This window comes from Lipotes vexillifer, unplaced genomic scaffold (assembly GCF_000442215.2).
Source record: "Lipotes vexillifer unplaced genomic scaffold, Lipotes_vexillifer_v1.1 scaffold1007, whole genome shotgun sequence".
NCBI classification, from domain to species: domain Eukaryota; kingdom Metazoa; phylum Chordata; class Mammalia; order Artiodactyla; family Lipotidae; genus Lipotes; species Lipotes vexillifer.
In genome coordinates, this window is record NW_006782358.1 from 261,339 (window position 1) to 274,853 (window position 13,515).

The 13,515-nt window shown below is 36.0% G+C and overlaps 1 protein-coding gene across 6 annotated transcripts in view; it reads right to left on the reverse strand.

Moving 5' to 3' along the window:
* Positions 1-13,515, reverse strand: part of CSNK1G3 (casein kinase 1 gamma 3) — a 129,110-nt gene that overhangs the window by 63,607 nt on the left and 51,988 nt on the right. For 5 of the 6 annotated variants that reach the window (XM_007455248.1, XM_007455245.1, XM_007455244.1 and 2 more), the window contains one exon: positions 7,732-7,801. The exons of the other annotated variant lie outside the window; for it this stretch is intronic. In XM_007455248.1, coding sequence (XP_007455310.1) covers positions 7,732-7,795 — 64 coding nt within the window. In that variant the 5' untranslated portion in view covers positions 7,796-7,801. The remainder of the gene's footprint in view (positions 1-7,731; positions 7,802-13,515) is intronic. 6 annotated transcript variants of the gene reach the window in all.

Here is a 13,515-nt window from a genome sequence, read left to right on the forward strand (position 1 = left end):
TAGGAGACAGGGCTAAATATACCAATAAACAAGACATAAACCAAGAAGGCAGAAGGGTCAGTATAAAGAATGAAGAGAAGTTTTTCTAATTCTTAGAAGGCAATACTATGACAAGTGTTAATTTTAGAAACAGCCACTGCTGCTATTATCAAATTATTCTTTAGAACTACAAAATTATTCTTTAAAACTACATAGTTCAGGCAACATCAAAAAGTCAAGCCGTGCTCACTTCGGCAGCACATATACTAAAATTGGAACAATACAGAGAAGATTAGCATGGCCCCTGCGCAAGGATGACATGCAAATTCGTGAAGCATTCCATATTTTTATGCACAAAAATAAACTCAAACTGGATTAAAGACCTAAATGTAAGGCCAGACACCATCAAACTCTTAGAGGAAAACATAGGCAGAACACTCTATGATTTAAATCACAGCAAGATCCTTTTTGACCCACCTCCTAGAGAAATGGAAATAAAAACAAAAGTAAGTAAATGGGACCTAATGAAACGTAAAAGCTTTTGCACAGCAAAGGAAACCATACAAAATACGAAAAGACAACCCTCAGATGGGAGAAAATATTTGCAAATGAAGCAACTGACAAAGGATTGATCTCCAAAACATACAAGCAACTCATGCAGCTCAATATCAAAAAAACAAACAAGCCAATCCAAAAATGGGCAGAAGACCTAAACAGACATTTCTCCAAAGAAGATATCCAGATTGCCAACAAACACATGAAAGAGTGCTCAACATCACTAATCATAAGAGAAATGTAAATCAAAACTACAATGAGATATCATCTCACACTGGTCAGAATGGCCATCATCAAAAAAATCTACAAACAATAAATGCTGGAGAGGGTGTGGAGAAAAGGGAACCCTCCTGCACTGCTGGTGGGAATGTCAATTGATACAGACACTATGGAGAACAGTATGGAGGTTCCTTAAAAAACTAAAAATAGAACTACCATACAACCCAGCAATCCCACTACTGGGTATATACCCTGAGAAAACCATAATTCAAAGAGTCATGTACCAAAATGTTCACTGCAGCTCTATTTACAATAGCAGGACATGGAAGCAACCTAAGTGTCCATCAACAGATGAATGGATAAAGAAGATGTGGCACATATATACAATGGAATATTACTCAGCCATAAAAAGGAATGAAACTGAGTTATTTGTAGTGAGGTGGATGGACCTAGAGACTGTCATACAGAGTGAAGTCAGAAAGAGTAAAACAAATACCATATGCTAACACATATATATGGAATCTAAAAAAAAAAAAGAAAAAAAATGGTCAGAAGAACCTAGGGGCAAGACGGGAATAAAGACGCAGACCTACTAGAGAATGGACTTGAGGATACGGGAAGGGAGAAGGGTAAGCTGGGACAAAGTGAGAGAGTGGCATGGACATATATACACTACCAAACGTAAAATAGCTAGCTAGTGGGAAGCAGCCGCACAGCAAATGGAGATCAGCTCGGTGCTTTGTGACCACGTAGAGCGATGGGATAGGGAGGGTGGGAGGGAGGGAGATGCAAGAGGGAAGAGATATGAGGACATATGTATATGTATAACTGATTCACTTTGTTATAAAGCAGAAACTAACACACCATCGTAAAGCTATTATACTCCAATAAAGATGTTAAAAATAAATTTTAAAAAAAGGCAAGCCACTCACTTGAGAAAAAATTATTTAACAACTTAACATATGCACGGTCTCAAATAGTATATTTAACATCATTTCCATAGTTAGAGATCTTCCAAGAATAGTAATTTATGACAGGATAAAAAAAGGTTATTCGACTTTCTGTGATGAAGTATCAGCTGATAAAGAAATTCCAAGGAATAAATGATTGCAAATTAGGTCAATATGGCCTATATAAACCATCTGATGTCAAGGAAATAATTTAAGACACAGAAGCATTATTTGGAATCACAGATCTTCAAAAAACTTTTCCCCATACATTGCAAAATATGTCCCATGCATTTTCATGAAGTATCATATCAACAATTCAACTAAACATTTTTTCAAGTAAATAAAAAAAAAACTGAATTAATTCTAATAATTAAAACCTATGCTTCTCTAGAAAGTGATTATTTTTAGGCAGCTGAATTGTACAGTCAGTTAATTAAATAACTACCTGCACATGCCCTTGGTTTATCATTTCTGACCATTTAAAAATTACTCATCACTGACTTTTCTTCCTTCTATTTCTGGATCTGTAAATTTACCTAATCATAGGGTGATACAAATGACATTAATTAAAATAAATAAATTTTTGAAATTACATGGTTATGTCTATTTGTCAAAAGTGGAATAAACTCAAAATGTAATAATATGATTTCACATAATATTAATATATCAAACTTTAAACACACGATCACAAAAGCTAAAAAGCTATAGGAAATATTGGAGATTATGTACTGCAACTTCACATTTGATGATAGAAAACAGTCTATTATTCTCATTAAAGAATTTACCACTTCAACCATTTACCAAGGGCCTACAATTGTCAATCATTCTGCTCAGTTTCAAGGATAAAAAGATGATTCTCACTGCCCTCAAAGAGTTCAAATTTTAATGGAGAAGAGAGACATAAGCAAATATAAATATAATATGGTATGATGAAAGAAAAATGAAGATGTATTCAAAATAATTTCAAGTCAAAGAAGAAGCTTTTTCTGGAATGAAACAGATACCAAAAAATGCATTGCAAAAGAGGAGACACTTCAGCTGGGGACTGAAGAAAGAAGAAATTCACTGAGAAAGAAAGACATTCCAGAAAGAAGAATACAGATATATGAAAATAATAAGATCTATTCAGAGAACACTAAGTTTAGTGCAACTAAAAAGTGGGTCAAATAGAAAGAGAAAGAAATGTGGACTTTATACTAAATGACAAGTCTCTAAGAGGAATGGAGGGAAGAAGGAAGTGAGATGCACAAAAAGAAGCCAATTCAAAAAAAAGGTGACAATGAAGACTGGGAGAAGAGAATGAAGTCAAGAGATCTCTTAAGAGACATAACTGACGGACCTTTTTGATGGTTAACCCAAAAAGTCAAAATTAAAGGTGACTAACACTTTCAGCTTGAATGGGTGAGCCACTAATGGAACAAGATAATCCAGAAAAACAAACAGGTCTTTTGGAAGAGAGAGAAATCATTGGAAAAGTAAGGGGAAAGAAGATAGGGAGAGAAATTCTGGGTATATAGAATTGCTGATTCTAGTAGGGACATACATGTATGACTAGATTTTAAGAATGAAGGCCAGGATAAAGAATTGGAAATTATCCTTAAAAAGGTGGTAATTTCATCCTTTCCTTCCTCCCTCCTGTTACAAAAAAATCCAGAATCATAAAAATGAAAGCCACATACGAAAAACAGAAGGAAGAAGCTAGAGTGAGCCTGATTCCTTACTTCTGTGTAGCCATATCAATCCTACAATTGTCTACTTCAGGACTCCTTGTTTATTTTTCCTCACATAACATTGCTTTACTTGTTTAAGCTACTGCTGTCATGATTTTTGATACTGACAGTCAAACTTATTCCTACCCAATGCAGTGGTCATCATGGTTTTGCCTATGTTCCTCTTCTCTTGACACTCTCTACACTCTCCTATGGGAGGACTCATCCATTCCCTTAGCTTTAAAAACCACCTATGTGTTGATGACTCCCAAATCTAGATCTTCATTTTACTCAATAAATGCTGAGTGGATATTACAAAACAAGACCATTTGAAACATTAAATTTTTGCTATCAGAGAAAGTGATAATGGTGAAAACAATACTCTAATCCTATGGAAAGCTATAAATAATATAAAGAGTCAACCCTCATAGGCACACTGCAGTAAGGCTGTACAGTCCTACTGTATATATGTAACAGATTCAGTGAACAAATAAGAGAGAAAAGTGGGATACTGCCAGGGAGGTTAGATAAGGAGAAAGACTTACAAGAGAATCAAAACCTAGAGAGTAGAACTAGATAGACTGTATATTATTTCACAGATATCTCAGTAAATAATTCTAAATAATTCTGGTTTAATTTGCTTTTGCTGTGGCAAAATATACATAATAGAAAATTTATCATTTTAACCATTTTTAAATGTACAGTTCAGTGGTATCACGTATAGTCACATTGTTGTGCAACCACCACCACTACCCACCTCCAGAACTTTTTCATCATCCCAGACTGAAACTCTATACCCATTAAACAATATTTTCCCACTCCCCTCTCCTCTCATCCCCTGGCAACCACCATTCTGCATTCCATCTCTATGAATCTGACTACTCTGGGTATGTCAAAAAGTGGAATCACACAGCATTTGTCCTTTTGTGACTAGCTTACTTCATTTAGCATAACGTTCTCAAGGTTCCTCTATACTGTAGCACGTGTCAGAATTTCCTTCCTTTATAGGGCTGAATAATATTCCCTTCTATGTATAAAACCACACTTTGTACATCCATTCAAAGTTGTTTCCACCTTTTGGCTATTGCAAATCACACTGCTATGAACATGGGTGTACAACTATCTGTTTAAGTCCCTGCTTTCAGTTCTTTTATGCATATAATTAGAAGTGGAACTGCTGAATCAAATGGTAATTCTATGTTTAATTTTTTGAGGAACAGTCGTACTGTTTTCCACAGCAGCTGCAGCAATCCACATTCCCACCAGTAATGCACAAAGATTCCAATTTCTCCATATTCACACCAACACTAGTTGTTTACTGGTTTTCGGTTTGCTTTTCCTTTATTTAGTTAATAACAGCCACCCTAATGGGTGTGAAGCGGTATGTCTTTGTGGTTTTGACTTACATTTTCCTAATGATTTGTGATACTCAGCATCTTTTCATGTGCTTATTGGCCATTTGTATATCTATCTTCTTTAGAAAAATGTCTATTCAAGTTCTGTGCCCACTTTAAAGTTGGATTGTTTGTATTTTTGCTGTTGAGTTTTAGGACTTCTTTATATATTCTGAATATTGATTAAATATATCTATTTTTTAAATTTATTTATTTTATTTATTTTTGGCTGCACTGGGTCTTCGTTGCTGTGCGCGGGCTTTCTTTAGTTGCAGAGAGCGGGGTCTACTCTTTGTTGTGCTGCACGGGCTTCTCATTGCGGTGGCTTCTCTTGTTGCAGAGCACAGGCTCTAGAGTGCAGGCTCAGTAGTTGTGGTGCACGGGCTTAGTTGCTCCACAGCATGTGGCATCTTCCCGGACCAGGGCTCAAACCCATGTCCCCTGCCCTGGCAGGTGAATTCTTAACCACTGAGTCACCAGGGAAGCCCAGTATATCTATTTTTAAAGAGAACACTAACAAGCAAGTTGCTACTTAAATGAAACTTACAATATCATAAAAGAATTATAAATTACTATGAATGCCCCACTTATGATTAAGAGCAGTCTGAAAATACAATCCTTTCAAGTAGCAATTCCAAAATCAAATAATTTTTTAAGTCATCAGTCTCTCCTCAAAACAATTAAACACTTGTTTTTCTATAAAGCTCACGAGTACTCAAAAATGTTTTTAAAATTCATGATCAATAAAAACACTAACAAGTAACTAAAATTCACATGATTCACGTGAAACACTCAAAACTACACACACCTGTCAGAGTTTCAGAGCCACCATTACACACACCTTCAAGCAATAACACTCATATTTCAATTTATGTAAGTGCTATGCCCTGGAGTACAGGGGAGCACCCTTATATATGCAGACTAAATGGCGGTCCCTGGAGTCGTGGGGCACAACAGCCCTTTGGCATTCAAGTGCTAACAGATGTATGTTCCACTTTATTATTACTAACCCTGACATAAATTTTAAAGTTAAAAAAAGTAAAGAATATAATAATAAAAGTAAGTGCACCATGGTATTCAATGACTCCCTAAACTCCAAATTAACTTATTCATTCTTATCCAATTAAAGTATTCAATCCTATTTTTCCAAATGATAGTTTTACTACTTAAGTAGATAGATCTCTTATTTTCATCTCCCCAGCATCCAATCTTCCTTCTTCTGGTAACACCTCAATTTCCCATTAGACAACACCTCTCCCCAGTCTCAGTCCCTGAACTTCACAGGTAGTGCCTGAGATGAGTAAGTCTGGGCAATCAAATTCAGTGATTAAATCATTAGACACAAAATAAGACAGTAAGATTCAGTCCTAGAACTTTTGCTGAAATTTTTAGTTAACAGATACTTTTAAAATTGCTAAGCTGGGCTGTTGGTAAGCACCTTTGCCGTCTCATAAGAAGGGCCAATCAGAGAAAAAAGCTTATACACACACAAAAAGGCAGAGCATAAAGACAAACTCAGCAATGTCCCTGATGACAGTATTGCAATGTCTTATAGATAAGTCCTTTCCCTGAATTTACAGTACATAAGTCAATAAACTCCTTTTTTCTTTTCCACTTAGCTTCTTAGTGCTCTCTGTCACTTGCCAGTCCTAACTAATATGTATGGTTTCACATATAATTGTGTCCCCTTATCATTTACATCTCAGTTGTCAGTGATAATTTTGATAAGTCCTGGAGGTCTGTCTGTATCAGACTTAAACATGCATTACAGAACGTTTATAATGACAAAACATTATTACAGAATGTCAACTTATTGTCCCCACAATGACTACTCATTCAAAAGTATGCTCTTAGAAAAAAAAAGAATGCAGAATTGATAATGTATTTTAAAATGTACAACTCTACCAAGTAGAATGTAAACATGTGCTTACAAAAAAATACATCAAAAAATTCCATTTTATTAAATCTGGTGAAACAAAATATCCCTACTTGATAAGAAACTGTATGTATAAAATCATTACAGTTAGAATAGTAGTGAACAGAAAAGTGGAGTTGAGAGAAACGTTAACATGAAGTAAATGCAACGAAAAATGGGAAATTTTCTCATTACTTTTTTTCAATGGCACAAAATATCCATTCTCACTTAGATTTAGAGTTTATGTAAAAATATACCTGTATTAATTTCCTACAGCCACTGTAATTACTACACACCTGTGGCTTAAAATAACAAAAATTTATTTCTCACAGTTCTGGAGGCCAAACATTTGAAATTAGTTTCAACAGGCTGAATCAAGGAGGTTCTATAGGACAATCCTATACCAGGTTTTCATGGCTGCCAGCATTCCTTGGCTTATGGCTGTATCACTCCAATCTTGGCCTCGGTAGCCACTTTGCCTTTTCCTCTTCTGTGTACGTTAATGGTTCTTCTGACTCTCTTTTACAAGGACATTTGTGACTGCATTTAGGGGCCACCCAGATAACCCAGAATAACCTCCTGATCTCAAGATCCTTAACTTAATCATGCCTGTGAAGTCTTTACTATAAGGTAACATTTACAGATTCCAGAGATTATGATATGGATATTTTTTATGCAGCCATTTTTCAGCCTACCACCATGTCATAAATCATTTCAATAACTATAATACCACCAAAAAGGCCAAGCACCTGGAAACTATATGCACCTTATATTCTCAAATTAAATTTTTTTACAATGTTCTCTATTTATATTAGTACCAACACAAAAAGCTCTAAAAATGTCATATTTACAATAAAAAGGGAAGACTGTAGTAAGAAAATATCTACTAAGCATTGCCTTAAGAAGTGATTAATATTAACTAAATTTAACATACTATTCTTTGAAACCACAGAGTTCTTATCATGACAATCCGTTTTATTACAAATTAAAAAATTAATATAAGACTTTACCTCCAGATCCTAACTGCTTGTAGAATCTGTATTCCAAATGTAGTTGTGGTGCTCTGGATTTCATGGGCTCCTAATTTAAAAAAAAAAAAGCAACAACAAAAAATATTTAAGTTATTAAAATATCACTAGGCCCCAATTCCGAATTTATAAATCTTGGTGTCAATTTTTTTCTTTTGGTATTCCAAGCATTGTTCCTTATAATATTTCAACATTTTGCCTTGATTAAAATACAATCTGAGACAGAGTAAAACTGTGTTCAACAATTTCCACAAATACATATAGTATCCATACATGTGGAAAGACCCACCTCAATAAAGCAAAATAATATTTAATATTTCAAACATTCAGAAGTATATGAATGCATTAGAAAAGGTCTTTAAAAGCTACATAATAAACCAGTAGTTAACTCAGGAGAGGGATCTAGCTTTGAGTAAGGTCAAAGGTGAATTTTTAATTTCTGTTGATTTTTTTATTAAAGATCAAAATATATATATATATATATATATTTTTTTTTGGACAGTAAATATGGTCTATGTTTGCTTCTTTCCAATAAAATACATTTGATCACTTTTTTTTTTATACAGCAGGTTCTCATTAGTCATCCATTTTATACACATTAGTGTATACATGTCAATCCCAAGAGCCCAATTCATCACACCACCACCACCACCACCCCCCCGCTGCTTTCCCCCCTTGGTGTGCATATGTTTGTTCTCTATATCTGTGTCTCAATTTCTGCCCTGAAAACCGGTTCATCCATACCATTTTTCTAGGTTCCACATATATGCGTTAATATACGATATTTGTTTTTCTCTTTCTGGCTTACTTCACTCTGTATGACAGTCTCTAGATCCATCCACGTCTCAACAAATGACCCAATTTCATTCCTTTTTATGGCTGAGTAATATTCCATTGCATATATGTACCACATCTTCTTTATCCATTCGTCTGTCGATGGGCATTTAGGTTGCTTCCATGACCTGGCTATTGTAAATAGTGCTGCAATGAACATTGGGGTGCATGTGCCTTTTTGGTTTTTTTTTAACATCTTTATTAGGGTACAATTGCTTTACAATGGTGTGTCAGTTTCTGCTTTATAACAAAGTGAATCAGTTATACATATACATATGTCCTCATATCTCTTCCCTATTGCATCTCCCTCCCTCCCACCCTCCCTATCCCACCCCTCTAGGTGGCCACAAAGCACCAAGCTGATCTCCCTGTGCTATGTGGCTGATTCCCACTAGCTTGCTATTTTACGTTTGGTAGTGCATATATGTCCATGCCACTCTCTCATTTTGTCCCAGCTTACCCTTCTCCCTCCCCATATCCTCAAGTCCATTCTCTAGTAGGTCTGCATCTTTATTCCCGCCTTGCCCCTAGGTTCTTCTGACCATTTTCTTTTTCTTTTTTTATTTAGATTCCATATATATGTGTTAGCACACAGTATTTGTTTTACTCTTTCTGACTTCACTCTGTATGACAGTCTCTAGGTCCATCCACCTCACTACAAATAACTCAGTTCCATTCCTTTTTATGGCTGAGTAATATTCCATCGTATATTAGTGCCACATTTTTTTTTTTTTGTGGTACTTGGGCCTCTCACCGTCGCGGCCTCTCCCGCTGCAGAGCACAGGCTCCGGACACACAGGTCCAGTGGCCATGGCTCACAGGCCCAGCCGCTCCGTGGCATGCGGGATCCTCCCAGACTGGGGCACAAATTCACGTCCCCTGCATCAGCAGGCGGACTCTCAACCACTGCGCCACCAGGGAAGCCCCACATCTTCTTTTGATGGACGCTTAGGTTGCTTACATGTCCTGGTAAATAGAGCTGCAATGAACATTTTGGTACGTGACTCTTTTTGAATTATGGTTTTCTCAGGGTATACGCCCAGTAGTGGGATTGCTGGATCATATGGAAATTCTATTTTTACTTTTTAAGGAACCTCCATACTGTTCTCCATAGTGGCTGTATCAATTTACATTCCCACCAACAGTGCAAGAGGGTTCCCTTTTCTCCACATGCTCTCCAGCATTTGTCATTTGTAGATTTTCAGATGAAGCTCATTCTAACTGGTGTGATTTGCATTGTAGTTTTGTAGTTTTGATTTGCATTTCTCTAATAATTAGTGATGCTGAGCAGCTTTTCATGTGCTTCTTGGCCATCTGTATGTCTTCTTTGGAGAAATGTCTACTTAGGTCTTCTGCCCATTTTTGGATTGGCTTGTTTGTTTTTTTAATAGCGAGCTGCATGAGCTGTTTATATATTTCGGAGATTAATCCTTTGTCCGTTGATTCGTTTGCAAATATTTTCTCCCATTCTGAGGGTTGTCTTTTTGTCTTGTTTATGGTTTCCTTTGCTGTGCAAAAGCTTTTAAGTTTCATTAGGTCACATTTGTTTATTTTTGTTTTTATTTCCATTACTCTAGGAGGTGGATCAAAAAAGATCTTGCTGTGATCTATGCCAAAGAGTGTTCTTCCTACGGTTTCCTCTAAGATTAGGTCTCAAATCCATTTTGAGTTTATTTTTGTGTATGGTGTTAGGGAGTGTTCTAATTTCATTCTTTTACATGTAGCTGTCCAATTTCCCCAGCACCACTTACTGAAGAGACTGTCTTTTCTTCATTGTATATCCTTGCCTCCTTTGTCATAGATTAGTTGACCATAGTTGCGTGGGTTTACCTCTGGGCTTTCTACCTCCTCCATTGATCTATGTTCCTGTTTTTCTGCCAGTACCATATTGTCTTGATTACTGTAGATCTGTAGTATAGTCTGAAGTCAGGGAGTCCGATTCCTCCAGCTCTGTTTTTTTCTCTCAAGACTGCTTGGGCTCTTTGGGGTCTTTTGTGTCTCCACACAAATTTTAATATTTTTTGTTCTAGTTCCATAAAAAATGCCATTGGTAACTTGATAGGGATTGCATTGAATCTGTAGATTGCTTTGGGTAGTATAGTCATTTTCACAATATTGATTCTTCCAATCCAAGAACATGGTATATCTCTCCACCTGTTGGTATCATCTTTAATTTCTTTCATCAGTGTCTTAGAGTTTTCTGCATACAGGTCTTTTGTCTCCTTAGGTAGGTTTAATCCTAGGTATTTTATTCTTTTTGTTGCAGTGGTAAATGGGAGTGTTTCCTTAATTTCTCTTTCAGATTTTTCATCATTAGTGTATAGGAATGCAAGAGATTTCTGTGCATTAATTTTGTATCCAGCAACTTTACCAAATTCATTGATTAGCTCGTTTCCTGGTGGCATCTTTAGGATTCTCTATGTATAGTATCATGTCATCTGCAAACAGTGAGAGTTTTACTTCTTCTTTTCCAATTTGTATTCTTTTTATTTCTTTTTCTTCTCTGACTGCCGAGGCTAGGACTTCCAAAACTATGTCGAATAATAGCAGTGAGAGTGGACATCCTTTTCTTGTTCCTCATCTTAGAGGAAATGCTTTCAGCTCTTCACCATTGAGAATGATGTTTGCTGTGGGTCTGTCATATATGGCCTTTATTATGTTGAAGTACGTTCCCTCAATGCCCACTTTCTGGAGTTTTTATCATAAATGGCTGTTGAATTTTGTCAAAAGCTTTCTCTGAATCTATTGAGATGATCATATGGTTTTTATTCTTCAATTTGTTAATATGGTGTATCACACTGATTGATTTGCATATACTGAAGAATCCTTGCATCCCTGGGATAAATCCCACTTGATCATGGTGTATGATCCTTTTAATGTGCTGTTGGATTCTGTTTGCTAGTATTTTGTTGAGGATTGTTGCATCTATATTCATCAGTGATATTGGTCGCTAATTTTCTTTTTCTGTAGTATCTTTGTCTGGTTTTGGTATCAGGGTGATGGTGGCTTCACAGAATGAGTATGAGAGTGTTCCTTCCTCCAAAATTTTTTGGAAGAGCTTGAGAAGGATGGGTGTTAGCTCTTCTCTCAATGTTTGATAGAATTCACCTGTGAAGCCATCTGGTCCTGGACTTTTGTTTGTTGGAACATTTTTAATCACGTTTTCAATTTCATTACTTGTGATTGGTCTGTGCATATTTTCTATTTCTTCCTGGTTCAGTCTTGGAAGGTTATACCTTTCTAAGAATTTGTCCATTTCTTCTAGGTTGTCCATTTTATTGGCATAGAGTTCCTTGTAGTAGTCTCTTAGGATGCTTTGTATTTCTGTGGTGTCTTGTGTCACTTCTCCTTTGTCATTTCTAATTTTATTGATTTGAGTCCTCTCCCTCTTTTTCTTGATGAGTCTGGCTAATGGTTTATCAATTTTGTCTTCTCAAAGAACCAGCTTTTACTTTTATTGATCTTTGCTATTGTTTTCTTTGTTTCTATTTCATTTATTTCTGCTCTGATCTTTATGTTTTTTTGTTCTTCTTTCTCTAATTGCTTTAGGTGCAAGGTTAGGTTGTTTATTCGAGATGTTTCCTGTTTCTTAAGGTAGGATTGTATTGCTATAAACTTCCCTCTTAGAACTGCTTTTGCTGCATCCCATAGGTTTTGGGTCGTCGTGTGTCATGTTTTCATTGTCATTTGGTATTGTTTGATTTCCTCTTTGATTTCTTCAGTGATCTCTTGGTTATTTAGTAACGTAGTGTTTAGCCTCCATGTGTTTGTGTTTTTTACGTTTTTTCCCCTGTAATTGATTTCTAATCTCATAGCATTGTGGTCAGAAAAGATGTTTGATATGATTTCAATTTTCTTATATTTACTGAGGTTTGATTTGTGACCCAAGATGTGATCTATCCTGGAGAATGTTCTGTGTGCACTTGAGAAGAAAGTGTAATCTGCTGTTTATGGATGGAAATGTCCTATAAATATCAGTTAGATCTATCTGGTCTATTGTGTCATTTAAAGCTTCTGTTTCCTTATTTATTTTCATTTTGGATGATCTGTCCATTGGTGTAAGTGAGGTGTTAAAGTCCCCCACTATTATTGTGTTACTGTCGATTTCCTCTTTTACAGCTGTTAGCAGTTGCCTTATGCATTGAGGTGCTCCTATATTGGGTGCATATATATTTATAATTGTTATATCTTCTTCTTGGATTGATCCCTTGATCATTATGTAGTGTCCTTCCTTGTCTCTTGTAACATTCTTTATTTTAAAGTCTATTTTATCTGATATGAGTATTGCTACTCCAGCTTTCTTTTGATTTCCATTTGCATGGAATATCTTTATCCATCCCCTCACTTTCAGTCTGTATGTGTCCCTAGGTCTGAAGTGGGTCTCTTGTAGACAGCATATATATGGGTCTTGTTTTTGTATCCATTCAGCAAGCCTGTTTCTTTTGGTTGGAGCATTTAAGCCATTCATGTTTAAGGTAATTATCGATATGTATGTTTCTATGACCATTTTCTTAACTGTTTGGGGTTTGTTTTTGTAGGTTCTTTTCTTCCCTTGTGTTTCCCACTTACAGAAGTTTCTTTAGAATTTGTTGTAGAGCTGGTTTGGAGGTGCTGAATTCTTTCGCTTTTGCTTGTCTGTAAAGCTTTTGATTTCTCCATCGAATCTGAATGAGCTCCTTGCCGGGTAGTCTTGGTTGTAGGTTCTTCCCTTTCATCACTTTAAGTATATCATGCCACTCCCTTCTGGCTTGTACAGTTTCTGCTGAGAAATCAGCTGTTAAGTTTATGGGAGTTCCCTTTTATGTTATTTGTCGTTTTTCCCTTGCTGCTTTCGATAATTTTTCTTTGTCTTTAATTTTTGCCAATTTGATTACTATGTGTCTCGCTGTGTTTCTCCTTGGATTTATCCTGTATGGGACTCTGCAGTTCCTG